The sequence below is a fragment of the Globicephala melas genome, chromosome 19 (genome assembly GCF_963455315.2).
Source record: "Globicephala melas chromosome 19, mGloMel1.2, whole genome shotgun sequence".
NCBI classification, from domain to species: Eukaryota; Metazoa; Chordata; class Mammalia; order Artiodactyla; family Delphinidae; genus Globicephala; species Globicephala melas.
Window position 1 is genome coordinate 13,528,121 of NC_083332.1, and position 27,427 is coordinate 13,555,547.

The window sequence follows — 27,427 nt, forward strand, 5'->3', positions numbered from 1 at the left end:
AATGGCGGGTCCAGATGCCATGCCAGGTGCTGCACTGACACGACCTCATCTTTGTAAGGAACGTGTGTCACTATTCATCTTTATAGATGAGGAAACAGACTCAGAGAAATCTCAAACTCAGGGTTACACAGCCAGTAAAGGGGGTGGGGAGGACTTGAACCCAGAGCTGCCTGACCTCAGAGCTCACACCACCTAAGCCTTCCACTAGCCCACAGAGGCCAGGCAGGTCCACAGATGAGTGAGGTAGGCCAAAGACAAGACAACAGGGAGAGGTGGAGACTGTGGTAAACTGGGACCCCACACCCCCTCTAAAGCAAACTGGCTCCACCTTTTTTTTCAACAGAATTTTATTTATATTTATATTTATATTTATTCTTTTTTTTTTTTTGGCTGTGCCACACAGCTTGCGGGATCTTAGTTCTGCCACCAGGGACTGAACCCGGGCCACAGCAGTGAAAACCCCAAATCCTACCCACTGGACTGCCAGGGAACTCCCCAAACTGGCGCCAGCTTCTATTTGTACCCTTCAATTTTCATATAATTTCAAATTTACAGGTAGTTCACAAGCATAGTGCAAGGGAACCCTCATGTATTCCAGATTCATCAACTGTTTACATTTTGCCATGTTTGCTTTATAATATCTCTCCCTCTCTATTTTTTTCTCACCGAACCATTAAGGACTAAGCTGTAGACGTGAGGCCTTTTTACCCCTAAACGTTTCCACATATATATTCTTAAAGACGAGGACATTCTCTTATGTAATCATAGTGCAGTCATCAAAATCAGATTGAACATTGATATGACAGTTATTTAATCCAGTTCAGCTGATTTTTCCCATGTGAGAATGCGGATGCATGGTCACTGAATCTTTCAATTGTTCAAGAAAAATGTTTAAAGGGATTTTTGATTGTTAAATCTGATTTTTTAAAAATTAATTGATTATTTTTGGCTGCTTTGGGTCTTTGTTGCTGTGGGCGGGCTTTCTCTAGTTGCGGTGAGCGGGGGCTACTCTTCCTTGCGGTGGCTTCTTCTGTTGCGGAGTCCGCGGCATGTGGGATCTTCCCAGACCAGGGCTCATACCCGTGTCCCCTGCATTGGCAGGTGGATTCTTTTTTTTTTTTTTTTTTTTTGTGGTACGTGGGCCTCTCACTGTTGTGGCCTCTCCCGTTGTGGAGCACAGGCTCCAGACGCGCAGGCTCAGCGGCCATGGCTCACGGGCCCAGCCGCTCCGCGGCATGTGGGATGTTCCCGGACCGGGGCACGAACCCGTGTCCCCTGCATCGGCAGGCGGACTCTCAACCACTGCGCCACCAGGGAAGCCCGGCAGGTGGATTCTTAACCACTGTGCCACCAGGGAAGTCCCTTTACATCTGATTTTTAAAAGCTGATGACTAGTTACCAAAAATTTAAAACATTGTAGGAGGATTATTCATTGCAACATGGTTTGTAATAGCAAAATATTTTTTAATTAAGAACCTTGAATGCCCATTGATGGGGTGTGGTTAAATGAATCACTGTACCCCCACGCAATTAGTACTATGCAGCCATATAAAAGAATGAGGATGTTGTTATGAACCTCTATAGGAAAAAGTCTTTGTCTACAAGTTAAATAATTTTATTAATTAGTAATAAATTATGGTTGTTTTAAATCACTACGTTTTGGGTATATTTGTTAGGCAGCAAGAGCTAAATGACATATTCAGCAAATAAATATTCAGTGCATAAATTTTAAAAAGTGTCCAGGCCACTCACCTGATTAAGATTTCTCTGGCGATCCGATAAATTACTATATCTACAGTCAGGACCTGGCACATAATAAGTGCCCAATAAGTGTTTGCTGAGCTTCTTATAGCAACTTAAATGCAATGACCCTCACATGATATCAGATGGGGTTGAAGGTTAGGCTCTCCTGGGTCTCAGAGGGCCATTTTTAGGATCATCTGAACATTGGTACCCTCCCCTTACCCCCACCCACTAGGAGTTTACCTTCTAGTAGTGACAGCAACATCACCACCATGTCCTTCTGTAGATCCAGCAGCTCCTTCAACAGCTCGATCTGGCTCGAGTCCTAGAGACCCCACATCCCAGCTTCGTGAGGGCTCTTCTCAGCAGAGACGCCTCCCCCACCTCCAGCTGCTTCCACCCACCCAGCAGGGCCTAAGACCCCTTTTCTTTCCCCCTCTTACCTCCGAGGGGACCCGAGTCCCGACATGTTCCTCGGAAGCAGGGGAAAAGGCAGAGAGACAAGACTGTGGGGTGAGATTGGCACTTTGGGGGAAGTGGGCCCAACAGGTGACGTGTAAGGACAAGGGCTGGCAGACAAGGAGAACTGGGAGGTGTATGGGGACCTGAGAGCAGATGCTTGGAGCCAAGAGAGACAGAGACGGACAGGGGCAAATACTGGGGACAGTGACACAGACCTGGGAAGAGATGAGAGTTCAGCACTGCACCTGGCCTACGGTGGGTGCTTGACACGTTTGTTGAATGAATGTGTGATCGAAAAAGTGGGACTCTGGGTTCAGGAAGAAGGCTGTGGGACACAGCTATGTGCTTTCTGGTAAGCCATTTGGGAAGAATGGCTCTCCTGTCACAGTGTCTCATGTAGGGTCCACAGAAGTCTCCAACATGGTCAAAGTTCTGCCCCCTGGTCCCTATTTGTATTAGGTTGAGCTACATAAAATTGCTAGCCTTCAGTCATTTCTCACCAACAAAGTGGTAATTTCATATGGTTCTACCTAATGAAATGGAGGAAGGGGAAGGGTACCAGATAAATGGGATGTAAGGCTCCTTCTACCCCATGCTAGTTCTAGAGTTGCTGATTCTAATCCTAACACGTTTCCACAGTTCCAAAGCTCTGCATTCTGACTCTAAGATTCCAACATTCCAGGATCTCAAGATCCTAAGATGGGTGAGTCCTGTGGTGTGTGCCTGTCCATGATGTAGCCCCTTGATTCTCTCAACAATCCCACTCTCAGAGCCTATGGGACTAACCCCATCTTCCGGGTTGTAGGGGTGGGTATATAACCAGGACTGGCCAATCAGAGCTTTCTTTCCCCTGGCCAGGGTGATTGGTTCAGGAATGAGCATGTGACCTAGTAGTCGAATAAGAGAATACGGCAGATCTTTTTCTGGATCTAAAGAGGTGTTCTCTTCCCTCTGGAGCTGTTAGTGGAGCTCATGAAAGCCCAGGGCATCATTTTCCCAGCCCATGGGGAGCACCTGCTTGAGAATGAAGCTAGAGAGGAGAGGGACATTTCTACTAACAGCACTACAGGCCCCGGATCTGATCTGTGATGTGAACTGATAAATTCTTTTTTTGTAAGCTACCACTTTGCATTGGATTTCTAGCCCTTGCAATTTAACCTAGACTACGGCTGAGGAATTAATTCTGCAGGATTTGGAACACTACACTAAGATACCAATATCCTCTAGAATTTTAAGATTACATCAACACCCCCACTTGAACTCACTGACCCTAAGAAATTGCATTCTTAAGTTCAACTCCTTTCAAAAGGTCAGATGACACCAGACAGGGTTTCTGCCAGCCCCTGTGGTGCCTTTGAATAAATCAGAAAAAGGCTTCCCTTCTTCAAGACTCTTTCCTGTTGGGAAATTATAATATACAGAATATTGCCATCTGCTGGAAAACTATTGTAATAAATACACCGATATATGTATGACGTCTAGGATGTGGATGGTGCCGTTTCAGATGCTGGGCCCTGCTGCAGCGCATATGGCAGCCTTGAATATGTTTACCAGACAGAAGCAGAACAAATGGATACGGTGTTTGTGAGGCATTGACAAGGCTGCAAAGGGGCGGGGGTGGTGGGGAAAAGGGGAGCACGAAGATGCTAGAGATGGGAGACGGGGCTCGACAGGGACCTTACATCATGGATGCCCTGGATAGATGTCATCTGCCGCAAGCAGAATAAAGAAGCAAAACACCCCTTCAGCCCCAGGCCCAGATCTAGAAGCCTACCCTCATCCTATCCCTAGTCCTGTCCGAATCTGGGTGACCTCATCAGAGGGGAAAGAACACCAACCAATCATAGAGGAGCTCTGGAGCAGAGCGGGCGGGCCCCAAACGTCAGTCCAAGGGAACTGTAGATGGATAACCGGCCGATTGGCGGTGGCAGAGGAGGAGGCGGGGTCATGGAGAGAGCCAATCCAGAAGAAAGATGGATTTGGCCACGGAGAGGGACCGGTCTGCAACCTGCCGGGAGCACTGGAGTGCGACACGGACCGACGGGGCAAAACTTGGAAACGTGCCAGTTGGGGGATGCCTGGAAGCAGTTGGATGAAAAACAGAGAGGCCCGAACCTGAGCGAGCTTCATCATCATGTGGGCAAACACGTGCAGGAATCCCACCACGGCGTCCCAGAGGCGGCTGTGCGCTAGACTCTGCTGGTTCCCGGTGCAGGGCCCCTGTGGGGCAGAGAGAGGTTCTACGTGAGCGCGAGGCAGGGCGCGGGATGCGGAACTGCCCCGCCCCGCCGCAGCGGGCGAGCCCTACCTGAATGTATTCGGTGAGGCTGTTGAACACCTGTTTAGCCACAGACATGGCCTTGGAAAAGTTCCTCTTGCCCTGCTCCTCAATGACATCCTTGCCCGAGTAGTACCAGTAGAAGTCGCTGATGGATTCCTGGGGGGCAGACACAGTGTGAGGGGCTGCTGGTGCCAACCATGGCCCAACAGACCCCGACCCGGGTCACACCTGGACGGCCTCACAGCCTCACCTGAAGCCGCAGGAGGTAGTCCACAGTACAGATGATGATATTAATAGTGGTTGTATTCCCTGTCTGTGTCCGTAGGTAGTTTTGGAAATCTAGAGAGGTGAAAAGTCACTCATTTATTGAGCATCTACCATGTGCTAGGGGAGGTGGACAGTGAGTCCTTTATTCTTTTATGCAATAAATGTTTATTGAGGGCCTATTGTATGCCGGAAGGCATATAATCATTAATTTACTTAAAAGCTCTTTATCAGTACCTACTATGTGTTAGGGGAAGATGGAGGATCATTTATCCATTTGTCTAATAAATATTTATTGAGGGCCTACTATGTGCCAGATGTGGTGGAGGGCCAGTCATTTACTCATTTTTTTCCCCGAAGTATTTATTGAGCACCTACAATGTAGCAGGGGGAAATGGAGATTCAGCCTTCGTTTGTTCACAAAAGTTTTTTACTGAATGCCTGCTATGTGCTGGGGAGATCGGAGATTGGTTATTTATTCATTCATTTATCCAAAAAATATTTATTGAGCACCTACCAAGAACCAGAGGAGATAAGCATTTTTTATTTATTTGTTCATTTATTTAATATATATTTATTGAGCATATACTATATGCTAACGGGAGATGAAGACTGGTCACATACTTTGATACTACAAATTTCCTGAGCATTTATTATGTGCCCTGGAGATACAGCAGTAGGAGAAGACAAAGTCCCTGCCCTTGTGAAGTTTATATTATCATGTAGTAAGTTTTCAGTCTTTTCTAACTGCAACCTACAGTAGGAAATCCAGTAAGTACATACTTACACTGAGACCCAGTACGCGTGTCTAATCTGAAATTACATCCACATATACCCGAAACAGAAGTTTCACATACCCTTACTCTGTGCCATATGTTCTGCTATTTTCTGCCCTGTACTAGTCTAGTCAACTACAAATGAATTCCGAACTCAACCCACTGAATGTGTAGTTCTCAGCCTCCCAACCCTGGCTGCACATTAGAACTACCTGGAGGATTTTAAATATCCCGGTGCTCAGACCCCATCCCAGACCAATTAAATTAGAATGCCTGAGTGAAACCTGAGCTTTAGCGTCTTGTAAAGCTCCCCAGGCATACCAATGCGCAATTAGGAATGAGAACCTCTGCGATAAACTTGATTCACGACCCTCTGGTGAGTTGGTTCCCACTATTTGAAAAACATTGCTCTATGGCAGAAAGCTGATAACTGTTAGAGCTGAGTGACGGCTTCTTGGGGGCTTATTATACCATTCTCTCTACTGCAGGGTGTGGTTGAGAAGTTCTGGAATAATAATGATGATGATGATAAAGGTTGTGATGGGGGAAGCTCAGGGGGTTGGAGGAGCCCAGAGGAGATGCCTGACCCAGACAAGGTGGTCAGGGAGGGCTTCTCCTGAAGCCCTGCGAGTTGGCTGCGCAAATTCCTCGCTGTGTGACCTCAGGCAAGTTATTGAACCTCTCTGTGTGGCAGACTGTGCCTTGGTTCCCCCATATGTAACACGGTGGTCACAATAAGCCCTACTTTAAAGAGCTTTGGTGAGGTTTTAATGCTTTAGCATATATAATGAACTGAGGACAGAACCTGGTACATAAGCGCTCAATAAACAATAGCTGTTCTTAAAGGGCCTTAAAGAGAGTGCTGAGGTTAAGAGCTGCACTTTGGAGCAGTGACTCTCAAAACATGGGCCCAGACCAGCAGCGTCAGCATCTTCCGGAAGGAAACCTGTTAGAAATGCAAATTCCTGGGCTCCGCCCCAGAATTACTAAATCAGAAAATCTGGGATGGGGTCCAGAAGCCTAGTTTAACAGGGCCTCCTGGTGATTCTTAGGTACGCTTGAGTTTGAGAACAACCTCTGTAGGCCCATTTGCCAAATGACCAATTCATCAAATTATCAAGGCAATGAAAACAAGCTTCAGTGAAATCCTTCTGATGTTATAGCAATGTCACGTTGCCCAGGATGGCTTCAACAGCCCTTGAAAGTTTTTTTCTCCCAAAGTTTTACTTCCACCTGATTTCCCTATAGCCACTTCACGATCACTATATCAGGCTGAATGTCCATTTTGCCTGGTTTCACATTACAGACGAAAAGTATACTCAAATATTCAAGATTTTATAAGCAAATGGACAGGCTTTCCCATCAACCCTGTTTTCTAATTCCTTTTTCTGTGTTCATTTAAATCAGACTGTATGCCTAAATGGTTAATACGGCTCCCCGGCTTTTGTCTGCTCTGAATGGCACTGAATACTCAAGACCTGCAAGGCATCTGAGATTTGAAAGATATTTCAAATATTTACTCGACTGGGCTGGTTAATGAATCCACAAATTTGGGCAGAGGACCAGATTGCAAATTTGGTGGGAGAGAGAAATCCCACCATAAGAACATTCTCATTTCCAAAAAGTCATAGACCCAGGGAACAGAATTCATTCTAAGCCCCAAAGACTGATGCCACCTTTGTTAAAGAAAGAAAACCCCAGTCACATGGCACAAAGGTATTTAATAAACCTTGAAGAAAAACTAGCTGTGGACATAAGCGCTTATGATAATACAAAACAATGGATCATGCTTTATCCTCTGTTGAAAAGAAAAAAGTGAAGATTAAAGACGTTTACCTTGAAGAACCCGAGCCCAGTGGGGTGCGGGTTCTATGGAGGTTAGATTTATAATTACTCCCTTTCTTATCGTGAAGGTTAACTTCTGGGCAGTCTGTGGTTTCTTATCACCCACTAAGTGTTATGACCACAACCTTGAGACTGTACACGTTTGTCATAGGAAACTGCGTTGGGTACAATGTTTACCGTTCAGAATTTCAACTATTCCTTTAACGTTGTAAGCTGTGTGCCACACGAGGTTGTGTTTTCTCACCAATGATGTATTTAATTAACTTGCTGTGTCATCCTTGATCTGGTTATATTGCCAGAACCAGAACAAAAGTTGTGAAAACGCAAAACTTGTTTAAGTTAGCCAAGAGTCTGTAGGCCTTCCTCGTGGCCAAGTATTTTATAAGCAAAATGAATCGGTGGTTCTAGTAGATTCGTTTAAAAATGCCCGGCAGTTTTTCCCTCTACAGACCCAGACTACGGCCGTCGACCACATTTACTGAACTTTGGCGGCTGCTGCGAAATGCCTGTGGAAAAGTGGCATGTGGCAAATGGCTCCTTTGTGAACATTGATTTGGGGCCAAACTGGGTTTTGGCAGATTGCTTTTGGGGAATTGGACTGGCTAGAGGAGGTGAAAGTGAAGCAAAGCGGCTAGGCTCCAGACATGCAAGAGAGATTTAGGAAGGTGGGCAGGCAGCACTAGACACTGGCTGGGAGTAAAGAATGAACGACAATGGGATTGAGGACAAGGCCTGGATGGGGGCATTGAGGCCATCACTGATAAGGGGAAGAGGAGACTGGAGATCAACTCAGGCAACCCTTCCAGACCGACCCCAAACCTTGGCCGCCTCTCTATGTCAGCCACCCCTCCTCCTCACCGTTATTGTGCCCCTCGCAGAGCAGTTGCAGGAATCGGAACAGGTCTTGGGTGAATTCATCATCTGCCATGACCTTCTCTCCTGGGTGGAAGAGGGGGGAAGGGGCCAGAGGGATCAGATGCGCCAGGACACAGCACGCATGCACGTGGCCCATGCACACTGCACACGCATGCAGAAAGCATGGGGCGCGCAGGGAGGAGCAGCCACGCCTTTAAAGACAGCATGAGGGCCCCGGGCATCCATGACACCAGAGTCTAGGACATCAGCAGATGGAAACTGAGGCGCCCTGAGTCATGAAGCTGGGGCCTCAAGTATCTGTCTACAATATCACTGTCCCTTTGATGTCACCACCTGTGTGACAGCTGGGAGTGTCTGTCGACCTAGCAGAGGTTCGGGCTGCTGTTACCTCCCTCAGCCCCCCTCCAGGACAGTGTGGGGCGGTTAATGGATTACGGGGGGTCAGAGTCACTTTCACGCAAAGGCTCTGAGCAGGAGGGGATTGAGCAGGGGGATGGGAATCCAAAGCCAGCCAATTGGCTCAGAAGCCTTGAAAGCAGCCAATCCAGGAGAAGCAGAGGAGGAGGCATGTAAACATGCGCCAATCAGAACGGGCCTCTGAAAGAAGCCAATCACTGTGGGCTGTGGGGCAGGGAAGGCTAGATAGCAAAGGTTCGGGCCAACCAGAGCAGGCGTAGAGGAGGCACGCACACCAATCAGAGTGGCTGCTTGGGGGCAACCAATCTGGTTGGTGGATGGGAGCCCCAGACTCAATCAACGTGGGGTCGCGGGCGCAGAGAGCAGGGTAGGTGGGAGAGGGGTTCACCCCACCTCGGGACTGCGAATCTGGGTCTGGAAGTCCGAGAACATCCATCTGGAAAGGGATCTTTGCCATCTTCTCTAGCTTCTGTTTTACACATGGGGAAACTGAGGCTTACGGAAGGTAAGCGTCCCATGTGTTGTTAGTGGCTAATCTGGGATCCGAATCTTGGTCTCTGGACCCCTGATCTCGAGACTTTCCTCGGGCATGGACCCTCCCTCCCCTGGATGACCCAGATCCTCAGCCCCCAGGTGGAGGGGATGGGTCGGGGTTAGAAGGAAGGGGTGGCAGTAGCATAGCGCGGGAAACGGACTAGGGGAATTACCGTTCTGGCGGTTGATGACTGGGGCAGCCGACAGGATGAGAGGAAGAAGCAGAAGAAGAGAGGGGAAAAGGAGGCAGAAGGGGACAGAGAGACGGACAGAAACACACACACAGTGACATGGTCAGGCATGAAGGCACAGACACAGAGAGAGGAACAACCCACAGAGAGGAAGAGCGACAAGGAGCAAGGAAGCAAAGAAGAGAACAAGAAGAGGGTAAAAGCAGAGAGGAAGAAAGAAGAGGGGAGAGAGAGAGAGAGAGACGGGTAGGTACAGGTGAAGAGGCAGGAGGCGAGGATCAGGGCAGAAAGGTTAGGCACGTCACAACACGGCAAAGAGGAGACTCGATTAACTCGGATTAGGGACATTAATGAGAGAACAGCAACCAGGGCTGGAGACTTGGGGCAAGTGGAGGGTGGGGTCCATGTGGTGATGGGTGAGAGAACACAGAAGGACACCCAGGGGTGGGACCATGGCGAGGGAGACTCTGGAGGAATGGGGGGGAGGCAGGACTGGGGACCACTGCAGGGGGGAAACCTGGGCACGCTCTTGGGGAGGGAAGGTGTCTTGGTGGAAGGGAGCTCTGGGCAATTGGGGGGGGAGGGGGTGGATCCTGAAAGAAGGGGATGCCCCAGGGAGAGGGAAGCCCAAGAAGGCCTCACCGGTTCCATCCTCGTTCACCATGCCCAGCCCCTCTGCCTTGTTCTGTCTCTCGAAGGCATTGAGATCCAGGACACTGAGGGAAAGAAAGGAAAGATGGTGAACACGTACTGAGGCCTCTGCCCTCCTCTCTTCCAGAGCCTGGTAGCTTCCCCACGGTGGAAGGTGGTGAGCCGTCGTAAACCATGAGTGAGCTGAAATCAAGAGGAAGCAGAGGGCTTCCCTGGTGGCGCAGTGGTTGAGGATCTGCCTGCTAATGCAGGGGACACGGGTTTGAGCCCTGGTCTGGGAGGATCCCACATGCTGCGGAACAACTAGGCCCGTGAGCCACAACTGCTGAGCCTGCGCGTCTGGAGCCCGTGCTCCACAACAAGAGAGGCCGCGATAGTGAGAGGCCCACGCACCGCGATGATGAGTGGCCCCCGCTTGCCACAACTAGAGAAAGCTCTCGCACAGAAACGAAGACCCAACACAGCCATAAATAAATTAATTAATTAATAAACTCCTACCCCCAACATCTTAAACAAAAAAAAAAAAAAAAAAGAGGAAGCAGAAACCAAGAGCTGATAGAAGCTATGCAGTGGCAGCTGTGAGGTCAGGTGGGGCAAGGATGAAATGTATAAAAGTTGAAATCAGAAGGAAACAGAAACCATCAATTAGCAAAAGCTTCAGAAAGGCAGCGAAAGTCAGTCAACCGCAAGAGGAGAACAAAGGCAGACGGCAGTGCAGCCACATGAATAGGGGTCATCGGAAAGAGCCCCAAGTCCCTGCTGCCTGAGTGTCCCTTGAAGACTCAACAACCTTCCGGTTCCAGCTGTCTGGATCCTTAATACAACTCGTTCTTAAAGTCTGTGGCATTTTGCCTCCCTTATCGTTCCATGTGAATCCTTATAATAAACTCCCTATTATTTGAGCTGGTCTGAGTGTGTCTCTGTTCCTGGAACCAAGAGAACAGACCTGGAACCGGAGGTGGTACGAGGACTGGGGGCTCGGCTACACCAAGCAGCTTCACTAAAGATGTGCACTAGAGCCCACCTGCAGGTTTGCATCAGCGCCTGGATACTCTGGAAGAAGCCAACTTCCTTCTTGTCCTTCAGGTAATCCAGCATTTTCTGCAGAGGGGGTGGGAGTGGAGGGGGAACTGGGGGTCGCACAGGAACCTCCCACCCCTCCCAGCTCCCCTCCCAAGTGCCTTCGCCCATTACCTGCTGCACATCGGCATTGCCTCCATTCAGGATGGAGATGCCCAGCTTCAGGGTGGAGGACACCATGGCGCCCGTCTCTCCTGCAGGGGATGGGTTGGGGGGCGGGGCAGGCAACGGATGGTCCACTCAGTTTGGGAGCAGTGTTCTTCACTCACCAGAAAACAGCCATCCCGGGGGATGTCAGAGAATGGGGCAGAGGAGAGTGCAAGGGCGTGTATGCAGGGGTGATCAGGACTGAAGGAATTGGTGAGAAATTGCAAGGCAAGTGCGTGAGTGCAATCCACATGCATGAGGGGTGGGAGAGTGTGCCCGCTGGGTGCACAGGGGATGAGTGGGCTGGGGACAGGGGGGGTTCACTCAGGAGGAGCTGAATGCACGCGCAGGGCACCTTTGCAGGCACTGATCATCTGAAGCACCATCTCCGCGGTGCCCCGGTTGTGCAGCCGCGCCTGCTGGTACAGGAGCCTCTGCTTCTCCATCTCTTTCTCCTGCAGCAGAGCCCGGCCCACGGAGCTGGGTGAGTCCAGGCTCACCAGCTCAGCCTTTCCCCCTCACAGCCTTGCCCTCACCGCTGCCTTCCTGCTCCAGCCACATCCCCTGGCTCATCCCTTCAACTGTAAGCTCCTTCTATCCCCTGGGACTTAAGTCTGCGATTTGCCTCCTGCACCTACACAGGGCTGGGCATGGAGCAATCGTAACCTGGCCCCATGCACCTCCAAGGGGTTAATGGATAGAATCCCAGGGGGTCTGTGAACATGGATGGGGAAAAAAGTTATACTTTTATATTTCCCATCCTCCCTCTGAAATGTAGCATTTCCTTCCGTTATGGATGAGGCCATAAATCACAACAACATTAGCAGAATCCGTGGTTGTGTCATCCGTACACATCACAGACGTTTCCGTATCACATCATTTTTAAAGACATCTCGAAACATCACCTTTTTAGTTTTGGCCGCACTGCGCAGCTTGCGGGGTTGAACCCGGGCCCCCGGCATTGAAAGCACCGAGTCCTAACCACTGGACCACCAGGGAATTCCCTTGAAATATCACTTACGTTCATCACTACTTATCAATTACAGTAGCTCCTGGATCCACTGTTAGTTCTTGTTATTTGGTAGATTAATAGAGAAGTACGACTATTACTGTGTCACAAATTTTTAAAGCAATATTTTGATAACTATTTCAATATGCTTGTTTCCTCTGCTCTGGATTCGTTTTACACATTTAAGTACAGGATTCTGAGAAAGGGTTCATCCGATGCCAAAGGGGACCCTGACACAAAATATGTTGAGAAACTTGGGGAAATGCTTGCCGATCACCTTAATGAGTGAAAGGACGGGTTAACTGCATTTACGAGCTCTCTCTCCCTGCCTGACCTTCTCGTATGCTGTGCCCCTACCTGGAACACCTTTCCCTTTTTCTTCAACTGGCACATTCCTTTTAGCCTTCTGCTCAGACATCCCTTCCTCTGAGAAACCCTCCCTGAAACCCTTCCCCCCGGGCTGGATCAGGCGTCTTGCCTGGGCCCGCATGACCCCCTGAGCTTCCCTGGCTTCCCCCCGCCCTGACCCCTCTGCCCGTGCCGCCTAGGGCCGGGCCCAGAGCATTGCTGACTGAATGGGGGATAATGAAGTCAGGATCCCCCATCCCTTTCTTCAGGGACTGCTTGATCCCACCTACCTCAAAGGAAAGCTCAATCTCCTCTTCTTCAGCTTCGCCGTTCTCCCCTCCCTCCTCCAGGTGGCAGCTCTGGGGATAGGGCATCAGTTAGAGATGATGGTGAACAGAAGAGATACCCCAGGCCAGTTCCAGCCCTTTCAGTGGACAGGCATTGCAGCTGAGGGGGAAGGGGACCCGCCCTAAATGGGGGCAGGGCCTCACCTTTGCCATGATATCGGCATACGCTATATACAAGTAATCTTCTTCCAGTTTGCTGAGGAAGTAAGTGGGGAGACAGTCAGGACCCAGGAGAGAGGAACCCCATCTTATAACAGCTTCCAGTTTTCCTTTGGAGAGCCACCCCTCCCCATGCTCAGGCTGTGTGGTTTAGATGGGGTAGGACTCTCCATTGCCAGACTGGGCGTGTGATCAAGGCTGAGCCAATCAGTACTTTCTATCTGCTTGGCTACAATAGTAGGTAAGAGATGGTCATGTGATCCACTCTGGTCCACTGGAATTCATTCTGGGAGTTTTGCTGAAGCTACTGATAGAGCTGCTCCCTTTCCACTGGGGTTGCTGTGATGGTGTGATGGAAGCCTGGAGCTTCTGGGGCCATCTTGCCACCTGACAACTGGTTGGCTCACCTGACAACTATGACCAACCACCTCCTTAGGTCTCCTCTGTAATAATAATACTAATAACAGCAGAGGTAATGGCCAACACCCACTGAGTTTACTCTAGGGTGGTTTCTGTTCTAAGCGCTTGGTATATAATAACAAATTGATCCTCACAGTAATTCAATGAGGTAAATATATAGTTAACCCTTGAACAATGTAGTTTTGAACTGCACAGGTCCACTTACATGTGCATTTTAAGAAGAAACACTGCTACAGTACTATGCAATCCATGGCCGGTTGAATCCATGGCTGCAGAACCGCAGATATGGAGGGCCAACTATAGAGTTATACCTGGACTTTTGACCACATGGAGGGTCAGTATCCCTAACCCCTGCATTGTTCAAGGGTCAATTGGATTACTAGCCCCATTTTACAGACGAGGGAAACTGAGGCACAAAGATCCTTCTTCGCCAGGGTCATAGAGCTTGTACTGGGATTCAAACCATGGAGCTTGTACTGGGATTCAAACCTTGTACTGGGATTCAAACCTGGACAGTCTAACTCCAGGGTCATTGCCGTCCCAGAGGACAGAAAACAGAATACTCAGTTTCCCAGTCTCCCTTGCAACTGATGGTGGCCTGATGTCAGAATTCTGGCCAATGAAACATGTGCAGAAACCCACCAGGGAGAACCTTCCTAGGACAAAAAGGTTTTGGTCTTGCTTAAGGGAAAGCCTTTCCCCTTCTTTCTGCCTGACATGTGGTCATGATGCCTGGATGTCAGCATCCATCTTGTAACCACCAGGCAACAGCTCAGAATGGCAGGGCAGAAATCCTGAACGAGTCTGGGTCCCTGTCAGTGTCATTGTGCCACTGCCCAGCCCTGGACTCTCCACCTCCTGACTTGATATTACATAAGAAAAACAAATCTCTGTGCCTCTATTTCCTCATCCACAAAAAAAAAAAAACGTTGATAATAATATCTATCTCATAGTGTGACGATTAAGGGAGAGGATCTATACGTCAAGTGTTTAGCATGATGCTTGACACATAAAAAAAACATTTAATAAACACTGCTATTTATTCCCATGACTGCCACTAGCCCACACGAAGCTTTTGTGTGAAATAGACAAAGGCCCCCCTTCCTCACTGCCATCTGTTGGAAATTTGTCATAATATTCTGATTTTCTCCCTATAATATACTGTAGTACATTGATTTTGTTTGAGCAAGACATTTTCTTCTAGAAAAAGCCTAAATCAATATTGCCTGTGACGTGAACACTTCAGAGGAGATGCCCTTGTGAAGTGCTCAGTCTGCACAGTGGTACGTGGGAGCTCTGCCTGTCCTAGTAAAATGATATTAGAAGATCCGCTATGGGGCTCCCACACAGAGGGTCTCTCTTGAGTGACAGGGAGGTTGCGGGAGTGGGCAGAGGTCGCGGCTTTCTCTCTGGGACCTAGGAAGGGCCCTCACCTCTTCTCAGTCAGGGCGGTACGGCTGAAGTGCAGGACGAGCTGGTGCAGGGGGTCTGGCTTCTTCTCCTCCACCTCTTCCTCCTCCTCTTCCTGCTCACCAGCTTTCTGGAGGGAGGTGTGGGGCTCGGGGGAGGGGCTTCTAGGGTCCCCACCTGTCTCCCCCCTAGCCCTGCTGGGCTGTTTTTGTTTGTTTGTTTTTTTGCGGTACGCGGGCCTCTCACTGCTGTGGCCTCTCCTGTTGCGGAGCACAGGCTCCGGACGCGCAGGCTCAGCGGCCATGGCTCACGGGCCCAGCCGCTCCGCGGCATGTGGGATACTCCCGGACCGGGGCATGAACCCGTGTCCCTTGCATTGGCAGGCGGACTCCCAACCACTGTGCCACCAGGGAAGCCCTGGGCTGTTTTTTTTTTTTTCTCTCCCCCCACATCCTTCACCCGGCCCTGGTCCCCATACCCCCCAGTGCGAAGGGCGACCCACCCCTGGAGGTGTACAATGGACGGCTGGGCCCCAGTCCTATCCCACTGTGCCCCGACACTCCCAGGCAGGCCCCAGCTCACTGAAAGGTCATCTATCATGCGGCCCTCGAAACTGTGGTCTTCAGTCAGGATCCACGCCGCCTTGTAGCTCTCCACAAACATGTTACAGGCCCGTTGCCTTTGGGGGAAAGACGTGCGGTGTCGCCGAGACCTCCCCGTCCACGCCTCTCTGTCCTCCCACATATCTCCTCCCCTAACCACTCCCCAAAACCCCACTGGGGTTGACACTCCATCCTCTTGCCTCTTTAGCCACTCTTTCTCCAAGGCCCCTAGAGGTTCCCTCCTCCATGGGTGAGGGGGGATGTCTTACGTGGGCAGGTTGTACAGGGGGGTCATGCGGAAACAGGCGACGACCGCCCTCCGGCGCTGCTTGGACAAGAGCTTGTGCCACACGGCCTTCTTGGACTTATAAGGGTGCTCGATCTGGAGGCGGGATTATCTGTCACGTCTCCAGACTCTGCCCCTGGTCTGATTCTCACTTCCAGCCCCGAGTGAAACTGCCCATCAGTGCCCATGTCCAAATTCAGGCCCGACTCACAGGGCCGAAGAAACACCCTGGCTCCACCCACAGAGTCAAGGTTCCGACCTGTACTACTCTGCTATCAGACTGGAATTTCCCTCCTACGCCCCGCCCGCAGACCCGGGGCCACTACCCAGACCCCGCCCCCATCTCAAGACCCGCCCAAGGCACTGCCCGGAGAGTCAAGGCGTCTTCACCGGGCCTGACTCGCAGACCCAAAGTTCTGCCCCTGTCGCCGTTCCCAGGCCCAAGATTTAGCGCCAGGTCCTACCCCCCAGATCAAAGTTTCCATCCTAAGTCTCGCTTTAAACTCAACTGTCACCACACCCAACAGATTAAAGGCCCGCCCCTTGCCGCGCTCAGAGTCCCAAGGTTCACCCGCAGGCCCCGCCCACAGGCTCAAGGACCGCCCCAGGCCCCGCCCAGAGACGCAAGCTTCGGCGACTCAGTAGTAAGACACCTGCTCCAGATGATAGAGCACTGCAGACACTTCCTGGACTCTGCGCACGATTTTCTCCGGGTCGTCAGCGTCCTCCTCGCGGCCCGGGAGGCCCCGGTACAAGGCCATCTGCCAGCGTAGAGAAGGGGAGCCTTCGACCTGAGAGGAGGAAGGACGGTCCGTATGAGACCCCTCCCCTGCCCGCTCCCTCCTCTCTCAGCCGGGCTTCTCGAAGCGCCCCTCTGCTCAGAGTGGGCTTCTCCGGCCGCTCCACCCCCCATTCAATGCTGTGATGATTCACTGGGGTGCTGAATACAAGGTTCCTCTTTCGATGCCTGATACATAGTAAGTGCTCAAACGTCGGCTGTTACTCTTGCTGTTAACCTGACATGCCCGTTTCGGTTGCACGAGGAGGAGGAGGCGTACCTTTCCCTGAAGGTGAAGGTTGTTTTGCAGAAATTCCCGGACCTCCTCATCTGTGTCTTTCTGGGGAGACATGACAGGCTGGGTCACTCTGGAGGGCCAAGCGTCCTCCTTGACCTACAACCCTTTCCCTTCCAGCCCCATCACCCCAGCAACTGGTGAGAGGCTTGTGTGGGGAAGATCTGAGAGAAACTGAAAGGATCCACAGGTCAGGAGTGGTCAGAGAGGAGTCCTAGAGGGCATCAGAGGCCACAGAGGAACCTTGAAGAGACAGGATTAGAGGGGCCTCGTTGGGGGTGTGAGAGGAGGTAGGGGGTGACATGAGGCTATCCCCAAAGGTCAAGAAAGGTCAGAAGAGGGTCAGAGTGGGGCTGGGAGTAAGTGGGAGATGGGCAGGGAGTTTCTGAAGATTAGAGGTGGGTGAGGGGGATTAGAAGGAGACGATAAGGTCAGCAGAGGTCATAGGGGGTCAGGCAGATCACCCAAGTCACTGGTGGGGTTTACACGGAGGCTAAGGGAGGGATCAGTAGGGTGGGGTTTCCTTAGGGTCCCAGGAGAGGGGGCCCTCATGACGAAGTAAGTGGGCAGAGGGGCCCAGGAGGGCTCGTAGGGATCTCAGCAGTACTCAACAGGTCCTAGGAGGAGAAAGGGGGTGCTTGTGATATCAGGGGAGAGTCAGTGGTCTTCAGGGCCCTCGGGTTAGATTGTCAGGGTGCTTAGCAGGGTCCTGGGGTTCTAGGGGTCTTGGGGCAGAGTCCTGGGAGGGCTTCTTGGGTCCCTGAGGCCACAAAGGATCAGGGAGGGGGGTTGTTATCCCATACAATGGATAAGAGGGGTCCCGGGAGGCCTCTTTGGAACCCCAGAGGGCTTAGAAGGATTCAGGGGCAGGGTCAATTGAGACCTCAAAGGTTTCAGTGTGTCCTGGGGAAGAAGCCATTAGGATCCTGGGGGCTACTTAGGGTCACAGGGTGCTCACTGGGCCCGAGAGTCTTTGGGGGCTCAGGTGGGTGTCAACAGAGTCCCGGGGGAGGGGTCAGCAGGGTCCTGAGGAAAGATGTGGTGAGCTGGAGAGGTCAGTGGGATCCCAGAGGTTCGGGGGGGGGTGGCCAGTGGGGTCACGAGGGGCTCAGTGGGTCCTGAGGAAAGATATGGTGAGCTGGAGAGGTCAGTGGGAACCCAGAGGTTCGGGGGGGGGCAATGGGGTCACGAGGGGATCAGTGGGTCCCGAGGGACTTGGGGAGGTCCTGGTAGAGGGCTTGGAGGAGTTTCGGGGGGCTCATGGGGTCTCAGCTGGGGTCCCCAGGTTCCTAGCAGGTCTGGCATGGCAGGGGTGTGGTGCTCTCAGTGGCCTTTCCAGTTTCCAGTGGGGTCCCAGTTAGGGTCCTTTGGTCCCAGAGTTCTGACAGCATCCCAAGTATCCTGTGGGGAGGCTCAGGGCATCCTAGGAGGCCCAGTGGATCCTCAGGCTCCTGGAGAAGGATGCAGTAGGGTCCTAAGGGAGGGCCTTAGTGGGATCCTGGGGGTTCAGTAGGGTCCCAGGGGCTCAGTGGGGGTGCTGAGTGGGATCCTGGTAGGTTCTCAGAAAGGGGCTGAGCAGGCACCAGGGCATAGCGGGTCTTGGCCAGTGTAATGAGCTCCTGGTCCGTGGGTGCACACATGTTCAGGCCGATGGGCAGCATCTTCTTGAGCGTGGCCACAATCAGCGACGTCTGCACGGAGTACCGGTCCCCCCGGCGCTTCTTCTTGGTGCGTTCCTGGTCTGAGCCACCTGACTGTGGGGACACGGGGGCTCAGCGCCAGCCTGAGTCTCAGCCTGGCCCCTGCTCCAGCCCCAACCAGCTACCATTGTCCACACTCCAGCCCCCGCCTGAATACTAGGCAGCCCCCACCCATGCCAGTTTCCACCCCAGACCTTGCTAATCTTTCACTTCAGACCCCCAGCCCTGACCCTAGACCCTCCCAGATCCAAGCCTCTATCCCAAATTCCAACTTCTATCCCAAATCCTTCCAGATTTCCCTCCATTCCAGGCTTTCTCAACTTCTGGCAGTCTTCTCTCAGAATCCCCCCAGAACTTTCAGTAGGACACCCCTCCTGCCCCTACATAACACTTACAACCCCCCCTTCAGAGCCCAAGACAGAGTTCCCAAGAGTGAAGTGAAGATGTAGAACCGTAAAGAGTCCCAAGAGACGAGAGAAGTTGGAAGAAAAAGTGAGAGAGAGAGAGAGACACTGAGAGACTGAGACAAACAAGGAGACAGAAGATGCAAGAAAGATTCAGAAAGATCTGGAAGCAGAAGCACAGAGCACAGAGTCCCACAGCCATGTTCTGGAGCCTTGGGTGCAGACCCATGGCCTGGGCCACCCCAGTCATGCCAATGAGAAGCCCCGGTGACAAGCTTCGGCCGGAGCCACATCCATGCCAGCTTGTGACGTGGAGCGTGACCCATGTGCCAGCACATGCAGCGTCTCGCTGGGTCCTCACAGAGCCCTGGGGCTGGGGGGCCACTGACTGGATGCCCTCCAAGGCTCACAAGGTTAATACACTTGTCCAAGGTCACACAGCTAACTGCCAAGAGTCAGGATTCTAACCCAGGTCCATCTGATTCCAGAGCCCAGGCCTTAAACCCAACCATGCACGTGCCTTTCCCACCCCCATTCCCATTCCCTGGGACCTCAGCCCAAAATGCTTTGAAGCTTTGGGGAAAGCTGAGAGGGGAGTTGGTTTTTTTTTTTAAACAAAAGTTAAAAAAAATTCAACAGCCAAAAGTTGAGGGCCGGGAAGGGAATGGTTGGTGGGAGGTGGGGTGGAGGAAGAGAAAGAGGATGGGGGCTGGGGAACAGGGGCAGGGGCTTTCTGGAGGCAGAGCAGAGGCTGGGGTTGGGAGCGCAGTAGAGGGTATTAGCCAAGAGCCATGCGGAAGGTCCCAGACGTGGGGCTGACCTGTACATCTCCCACCTGCTTCATCAGGTTGCAGACAGAGACAAGAAGTGTTACCCCAGTCCCTCCGAGAACCCCAGGCCCCCTCCAAGTCAGCCCTAAGCGCAGCTCCTCTGCCCCACCCTGATGCAAATCCCCCAGCTGGGCATTTCCAGACCTCACTCAGGGTGGTGGGTTTGTTCTCTAGACCCTGTCCTTTAGGGGGCAGTTCTGGGAAGGATAAGAGGAGAGGAAAGGGGGAGGTGTGGGATAATGGGATAGAAGGAAAGAAGTGGGTGAAAGGAGAGGAGGAAATTGGGATGGCGGAGGGACATGGGGAGGAAGATGGGGAGGAGGGTGACGGGGAGGAGAAAGCATGTAGGGAGGAGGGAGGAGATGGGAAAGAGGAGGGAAATGGGGGGAAGGAAAAGGACGGGAGGGAGGAGGTGGGGATGAGAGAAGGGGGAGGTGGGGAGGAAGGAGGAGGGAGATGGGGCTGCTATGAGGGCTGCAGGGAATGTGACTAGGACAGGGCAGGCCGGCGGGGTGAGGAGGGCTCAGGTAGGAAGCCCAGGAAGCTGTTCCCTCCCTCCCTGCGAAGTTCTCTTCCCAGAGCAAAGCACCCACCTTGGCCATTTTGCTCTTGCTGTCTGCAGTCAGAAATGACATGTTGTTGATCTCATTCTGGACCACAAAGTTCTGCTCTTCGCGCTTAAAGTTCTGGGGGTGCGGGGAGGCAGTGTTGGGGATCAGACAGGGTGGGGGAGGGCATCTTTGGGCAGCAGCTTCTCGGCTTATAGAGAGGAGGGGCAGGGTGGGTGGGGACTCACGTGGGACTTGGACCAGTAGATGAAGATCTCGCCCACCATCCTGAACAGCTCCTCCGCATTGGGATTGGGCTCGGTCAGCCAGTGTGCCCTGGGCAGGCAGGGGAAGGGGCTGGTGAGGGATGAGGGCAGGGACCCCCACAGAAGGGGCCCACATGGACAGACCTCAGGGGAGGGGATCGGAGACTCCAATGGGAGGGATAGAGCTTTCTAGGGTAATCTGGCCATTCAGATGATTTAAAAATTATCAATGACCTTTCCTTAAAAATTGTTTCTTCTTTCTCTAACCTTCTTATTGAAGTATTACGTACAAAGTTTCAACTTGATGAATTATCACCAAGTGAACACACTTGTGTAACTGCCACCCAAATCAAGAAATAGAACATTTCCAGTCCCCGGTCTGAAAGATGCCCTTATCCAGACTTCTAGGCCATGAATTTCTTTTTTAACATTTAAAGAAAATTTTGTTTCTAAGATTAAAAAAAAATTTTTTTTAAGATTTAAAAATAATTTTATTTATTTATTTTTGGCTGCATTGGGTCTTCGCTGCTGCACGCGTGCTTTCTCTAGTTGCGGTGCGCGGGCTTCTCATTGCCGTGGTTTCTCTTGTTGCAGAGCATGGGCTCTAGGCGCGCGGGCTCAGTAGCTGTGGCTCGCGGGCTCTAGAGCGCAGGCTCCATAGTTGTGGCACATGCGCTTAGTTGCTCCGCGGCATGTGGGATCTTCCCAGACCAGGGCTCGAACCCATGTCCACCGCATTGGCAGGCGGATTCTTAGCCACTGGCGACCAGGGAAGCCCCTAAAGATTTTTTTGATGTGGACCATTTTTAAAGTCTTTATTGAATTTGTTACAATATCACTTCTGTTTTATGTTTTGGTTTTTTTGGCTGCGAGTCATGTGGGATTAGCTCCCTGACCGGGGATCGAACCTGCACCCCCTGCATTGGAAGGCGAAGTCTTAAGCACTGGAACACCGGGGAAGTCCCCTAGCCGATGAATTAGTTTGGTCTGTTCTTGAATGTTACACCAATAGATGATACAATATGTACTCTATTTAAAATTTTCTGGTTTCTTTCATTCAACCTGATGTTTGAGAGATTCATCCATGTTGCTGGGTGTTGCAACATTGCCGTGTAATATTCCACTGTGTGAGTATACCTCACTTTACTTGCCCAAACTTTTTGACCCAACACTCCTACTCCTAGGAATCTACCCTATAGCGATACCCACTCATGAGCACAAAGATGGGTGTACAAGGATGTATACAGCATGCATACCACTGCTTCCTGCTTCAGCTCCCATGACAGACATAGCTAATCAATCCAAGCACCCTTTCTCACAAAGCCCTGATGCAACCTTAAAATCTTTTTCAACCCAGAGGGAACTTGGAGTTGAATCTTGTTCACTATCCCTGGATTTGGCTGCACCTAAGACTCAATAATTCTTTAAACGTTGCTTCTGATTTTAGGGAGATGTTAGCAATTGGTTGATACCTGCACTTGCCCTTTTATAAAGACCTATGTTTCTGGGGGAAATTAGTCTGGCTGGATCTGGACTATCTTCCTTTCTTCTCTCAGTGATGGAGGAGGGCCTGACCATTGGACTTCACTGCACAAATCAGGCATCCTGTCTACCCAAGCCTGAAGACACAGTGCTGGGGGAGAGAAGTACGGCTCCTTATGGCCGATAGTGCAGCCCCCACAGGGCCTCAGATTCAGGAGGTTTAAAGGAGCAGAAAGGGAGAAAACACAGGCTGGCTTTTGTTGGTCCATAAGCAACAAGGGCTGGGGGTCAGAAGGTTGGGTAGGACTGAGTGAGAATTGCAACAAGTTTATAGCAAGTCAGAGGCGAGAGGTCAGATGGGGTCCAAGGAAGCCAGGGGTCAGGCTGGGGTGTGTGGGGGGACGGCTGGGGACATGCTGACCTGTTGTTGTCCACGTAGCGGATGAGCAGCGGGTAGAGGGCGTACAGGTCCCGGCAGAGTACAGAGAACTCATCCCGCACCAGGAGCTCGCCCTCCTCAGCTTCCGCCTTGGCCTCTAGGCGCAGCTGCTCCTCCTCGGACACCACCTTCCCTGCCCGCTTGCGCAGCCGCCCGATGGTGGGGATGAAGTGTGAGTGCAGGAGCTCAGGGCGGGCCCGGCTCACGATGGGCTGGGCAAACACTGCAGAACCAGAGGGGGCGCAGGTGCTGCTGGCCGGCCACTGACTCCAGCACCTGACCTAAGACCTCTGATCCCACCCCTGACCTCTGTTCCCATCCCACGACTTCCGACCTGTACCTCTGACCCAGCAGCTGTCATCAACCCCAGCCTGACCCTGGCTTCTGACCCCAGCCTCTACCTCTGAACTCATTCCTGACCTCGGGCTGTGACCTCTGACATAGCCCCTGATCCTGGATCCCAACCCTAACCCTTGACCTGAAACTGTGACCCCTCAGCCCGACACAAGTCCTTGACTTCTGACTCCAACAACTGAATCCTAACCTGATATCTTACCCTAGCCTATGACATCTCACCCCAGTCTTTAACCTCTGACCTGGTCTATACCCCGACACACCTCACCACATGATTTCTGACTATGACCCTGGTTTCTTACCACAGCCTCTGACCTCTGACCCTGCCCTCTGACCTCAGCCCTGATCTCTAGCTTGGCCCTGATCCAAAACTTAACTCCTGACAAGGAACTTACAAGTCATGATTTTTTTTTTTTTTTTTGGCCACACTGTGTGGCTTGTGGGATCCTAGTTCCCCGACTAGGGATTGAACCCAGGCCCCTGCAGTGAAAGCCCAGAGTCCCAACCACTGGACCGCCAGAGAATTCCCCTGACATGGAACTTCTGAACCAGGAGCCCCAATCTTTTAAAGATTCATTTCTTGATCTCTGACCCAGAACCCTAACTGTCCATATTGGGGACCCTGATATTTGACCTGGTCCTCTGACCCTTTGTATAAGGAACTCAGCCTTCTGACCCAGTTTCTAACCCATGACCTAACCCTCTTCAAGGCTCCAGAAATTCAGACTCCAGCCTGGAGGACTCCCAGGACCCATGCTTCCACCTCAGCCTGAGATTCTGACCCCTTAGGATGACCTCTGGCCTTGTGACCCCGAGAAAACTGAGCTCTGACTCCTCCTCACTCCCAGAAAACCATGGACCCCGGGATCTCCCTCTGAGGCCATCAGGCCCAGGGACCGGAGCCCCAGGCCCGCCAGACCCACCAGCCAGCCGCTTCATCCACGAGGCCTCGTCAATGCCCAGGTTGTTGACGATGATCCGCAGGATGTTCCCCAGCAGGGAGTTGAGATGGTCGGAAGTGATGGCTGTGCAGGGGGGAGGGGCCCCTGCAGGCAGGGCAGGCGGGGGTGCCTCGGGTCCGCGCTCCCACCAGCGGGGCAGGTAGCTGCACAGCATGGGCAGCGTGATCTCGATGACGTGCGGCATCTCTGTGTAGCGGGCCCCCGACTCAGCCAGCCCCCCGATGTCTGCCATGAGCCGCTCCAGCACCGGGATGTCAGGACACATCTCCTCCACGCTGTTTGGGAGCCCCAAGACTGGGGTGCGGGGAGGGGGTCAGGGCATGCCAACCCATCATGCCCAGACCTCAGTGTCCACACCATAGCCCAGAGCACCCACAAACTCTGGGGTTCCCCAATCTGGAGCGCCCCCAACCTGAGGAATCCTCAGCCCCTCAGAGCCCCGACTGGGCCACACCACCCACAGTGGGTCTCCCTGGAACCTGTGCAGGTGGAATATAACCGTGGACAGCTGCCCCAGCCCCGCCCGACTTACTGGCCCGCTCCCGGGGAGACTTCGTGGTGTACACTGAGCAGGCGTTATACTCGTTCAGCTGCGGTTCCAGGAACGCCACCGGCATGGCCGCTGCCAGGCAGGCGAGGCACTCGCCCAGGGCTGGCCGAAGCCTGGAAGACGAGGCTGTGCTCAGCTCCCACGCCCCCGCTGCCCTGTCCTGGATCCCAGTCCCTTCCTCACAGAAGTGCCTCTCCCCAGGACACTTTGGGGCAGAGATGCCACTCACTGGTGGTCACCAATGCGGCCGGTTCCCTGGGTTTCCTGAGTGCCCTTTTGCTCTACCGGTGATTCTGGCACTGCCAGCGGCCCTCCCCAGTGCCCCCAGCATGCCTGGCTCCTGTGGGCCGCCAGGGTTTCTGCGTACCCCCTGCCAGCCCAGAATAACCTGGCATCCTGGCCGCCAAGCGCCTGTGCCCACCTGGCCCCCAGCCAGTGGCCTCCACTTTCTTCACCGGCCTTCCTCCGAGCGCCCTCACGTGGTCATCTTTAGGAACTGCAGTGGCCACGATGCGGACGTCTTTTGAAGACTTTGACGATTTCCCGGCTTTTCATTCACCCCCATATTCTCCTGTGCCCTCCCCGCCCTGGGGCCCCAAAGTATCCACTCCAGCCCCAAACTATGGCTGTCTCTCCTTACTTTTCCACGTAAGGGTTCTTGGTGGTTCCCAAAGAGTAGATACTGCACAGCGTTCGGTAGCAAGAGACCTGGACATCATCCACTGAGGGAAAGAGGGAGGGTGAGGGTCCGTACCGGTTCTTCTCTAACCCCCTCCCTTGTCTCCAAATGACGGGTAAGAGCAGGGGCTGTAGAGCCAGCCTGCTATTTACAAGTTTTGTTACTTGAGCAAGTACCAACTCTCTCGCGGCCTTAGTTTCCCTCTCTGTAAAATGTAGATAATTATAGTATCTTCCTCATGGGGTTGTTGTGATGATTAAATGAGTTAATACTCAGAAAGCAATTGGAACAGGGCACACAGGAGGCACTCAGTGAAGGCTAGCTGTTCTTGGAGAGGAGTCACGGATCTCTTGATGATGTGATGGACATTCTCTCCAGCAAATGCAAACAGACATCCAATTGTGACTTCAATATTGGTTATCCACATACCCCCCACCCCAGAAGGCCAGGTTAAGAACCTCATCCACTTCCTAAATGTCATGGGGCAAAAAGAGGGCAGGGGGACTGTTCTAGATTGAAAAGAGACAACAGAGACATAAAAACCAAATGCAATGGGAGAAACTTCACTGAATTCTGAATTTTAAAAAAAATCAAAGACATTTTGAGGGTAATAGGGAAATTTAACTATAGTCAGGTTAGGTGTGATACTGATATTGTGGGTACACGAGAGCACGTTCTGTAACATTCAGGTGTTGCAGGCTGAGTATTTAGGGATGAGGTGTCACTGTGTGTGTGCAACTCACATTCAAAAGTTCAACAAGGGCTTCCCTCGTGGCGCAGTGGTTAAGAATCTGCCTGCCAATGCAGGGGACACAGGTTCGAACCCTGGTCTGGGAAGATCCCACATGCCGCGGAGCAACTAAGCCCACGCACCAGAACTACTGAACCTGCACTCTAGAGCCCACAAGCCACAATTACTGAGCCCGTGTGCCACAACTACTGAAGCCCACGTGCCTAGAGCCTGTGCTCCGCAACAAGCCACCGCAATGAGAAGCCGGCACACAGCAACGAAGAGTAGCCCCCGCTCGCCGCAACTAGAGAAAGCCCGCGTGCAGTAGCAAAGACCCAATGCAGCCAAAAATAAATTAAAATAAATTTAAAAACAAAAAGTTCAACAAAAAGTTTGGAAATACTTTCACTCATAAAGTGAAAGGTAAAACAAAGGGGGCAGATTGTTAACAATTCTCTTCTTTCTACTTTTCTGTATGTTTTTAAAATTTCAGAATAAAATGTTGGAGGGATTCCCTGGCCGTCCAGTGGTTAGGACTCCTTGCTCTCACTGCCAAGGGCTCGGGTTCGATCCCTGGTTGGGGAACTAAGATCCCGCGTGCCCCATGGTGCGGCCGAAAAAAAAATATGGAGTCGGGAAAGAACCCCATCCAAGAGCTACTTCTTTAAAATTTTTGTCAATGTCAAATCAGCAGGGAGCTGAGGCAGGCTTCCCCTACCCCTCAGTCCCCACAGCCCATCCTGGATGCCTCCGATCCCCTGGGCCCCTCACAACCACCGAACCCCAAACTGACCTGGGCATCTCCCTCAAACTTGTTATTTCTTCCAACTTGTCTCATGGAGGCCCCACTGTCTCCAGGTCCCAGGCCAGGGCCTCAATCTGGATGCCTCCCCTCTACAGCCTATCTCCTCGGCCTCCAAGACATCTCTCCCACCAGCTCTTCCTGTCGTTTCCTGCCTCTGCCATGCTCTACCTCTTGTAGGGCTTTTTGAGTACCTGAACATACAATGTCATCACCCCTTATTGGGTGTTTTATCTTGCCCGTGTCTCATTAACAACATTATGTTACACACTGTATGCATTATGTTACAAGATCCCAGGCTGGGTCACACACTGTAGGTGCCATTTGGTAGGATAAATACAGCAGACACTGCCAATTGACTCCCAATATCTGCTCTTACCTTCTTCCTGCTCTTCTCTTCTTCCTGGTAAGAGACCTCCATACTTAGCTCAACACATGAATGAAGTCTACCATCCTAGCCTTCCTTACAGTGACATGTGGCCATATGGTAAGTTCCGGCCAATAGGATAAATGTGAGCAGAAGTGATGTGAGCCATTTCTACGTTGTTCCTTTAAAAGAACTGAGGTGCCCTCCTCTGTCTTCTCTTGTCTCCTACTGGCTAGAATGAGAAGGTGGTGGTGCACCCTCTTGAACCATATGGATAAAGGCAATATTTCAAGGATGGCAGAGCAACAAGATGGAAGGAATCTGGGCTTCTGACATCATGATCAACCTACCAGTAGACTGTTACATGAAAAAGAAATATATCTGTCACTTGTT

General features: G+C 51.8%; 1 protein-coding gene and 1 long non-coding RNA gene across 9 annotated transcripts in view; one reads left to right on the plus strand and one right to left on the minus strand.

The window, feature by feature from the left end:
• Window positions 1-27,427, minus strand: part of RYR1 (ryanodine receptor 1) — a 118,452-nt gene that overhangs the window by 30,921 nt on the left and 60,104 nt on the right. For 4 of the 7 annotated variants that reach the window (XM_060288633.1, XM_060288631.1, XM_060288637.1 and 1 more), the window contains 27 exons: window positions 25,097-25,178; window positions 24,439-24,569; window positions 23,868-24,200; window positions 22,573-22,813; window positions 20,652-20,739; window positions 20,449-20,541; window positions 19,846-19,860; window positions 18,505-18,675; window positions 16,907-16,966; window positions 16,502-16,639; window positions 15,832-15,944; window positions 15,543-15,639; window positions 14,984-15,090; window positions 13,116-13,167; window positions 12,915-12,983; window positions 11,623-11,722; window positions 11,235-11,314; window positions 11,065-11,141; window positions 10,032-10,105; window positions 9,372-9,389; window positions 8,230-8,310; window positions 4,737-4,825; window positions 4,514-4,642; window positions 4,321-4,425; window positions 3,888-3,914; window positions 2,187-2,249; window positions 1,987-2,068 (listed from right to left, as the gene is read on the minus strand). In XM_060288633.1, the coding sequence (XP_060144616.1) occupies window positions 1,987-2,068; window positions 2,187-2,249; window positions 3,888-3,914; window positions 4,321-4,425; window positions 4,514-4,642; window positions 4,737-4,825; window positions 8,230-8,310; window positions 9,372-9,389; window positions 10,032-10,105; window positions 11,065-11,141; window positions 11,235-11,314; window positions 11,623-11,722; window positions 12,915-12,983; window positions 13,116-13,167; window positions 14,984-15,090; window positions 15,543-15,639; window positions 15,832-15,944; window positions 16,502-16,639; window positions 16,907-16,966; window positions 18,505-18,675; window positions 19,846-19,860; window positions 20,449-20,541; window positions 20,652-20,739; window positions 22,573-22,813; window positions 23,868-24,200; window positions 24,439-24,569; window positions 25,097-25,178 (2,715 nt within the window). The remainder of the gene's footprint in view (window positions 1-1,986; window positions 2,069-2,186; window positions 2,250-3,887; window positions 3,915-4,320; window positions 4,426-4,513; window positions 4,643-4,736; window positions 4,826-8,229; window positions 8,311-9,371; window positions 9,390-10,031; window positions 10,106-11,064; window positions 11,142-11,234; window positions 11,315-11,622; window positions 11,723-12,914; window positions 12,984-13,115; window positions 13,168-14,983; window positions 15,091-15,542; window positions 15,640-15,831; window positions 15,945-16,501; window positions 16,640-16,906; window positions 16,967-18,504; window positions 18,676-19,845; window positions 19,861-20,448; window positions 20,542-20,651; window positions 20,740-22,572; window positions 22,814-23,867; window positions 24,201-24,438; window positions 24,570-25,096; window positions 25,179-27,427) is intronic. The other 3 variants (XM_060288636.1, XM_060288632.1, XM_060288635.1) reach the window with 2 other exon arrangements.
• The window catches only part of LOC132593905 (uncharacterized), a 39,873-nt gene continuing 21,406 nt past the window's right edge, over window positions 8,961-27,427 (plus strand). The window contains exons 1-3 of one of the 2 annotated variants that reach the window (XR_009559944.1): window positions 8,962-9,169; window positions 10,168-11,126; window positions 27,271-27,358. This is a non-coding gene — a long non-coding RNA (uncharacterized lncRNA). Of the gene's footprint in view, window positions 9,170-10,167; window positions 11,127-27,270; window positions 27,359-27,427 lie in introns of those variants that run through there. The other variant, XR_009559943.1, reaches the window with a different exon arrangement.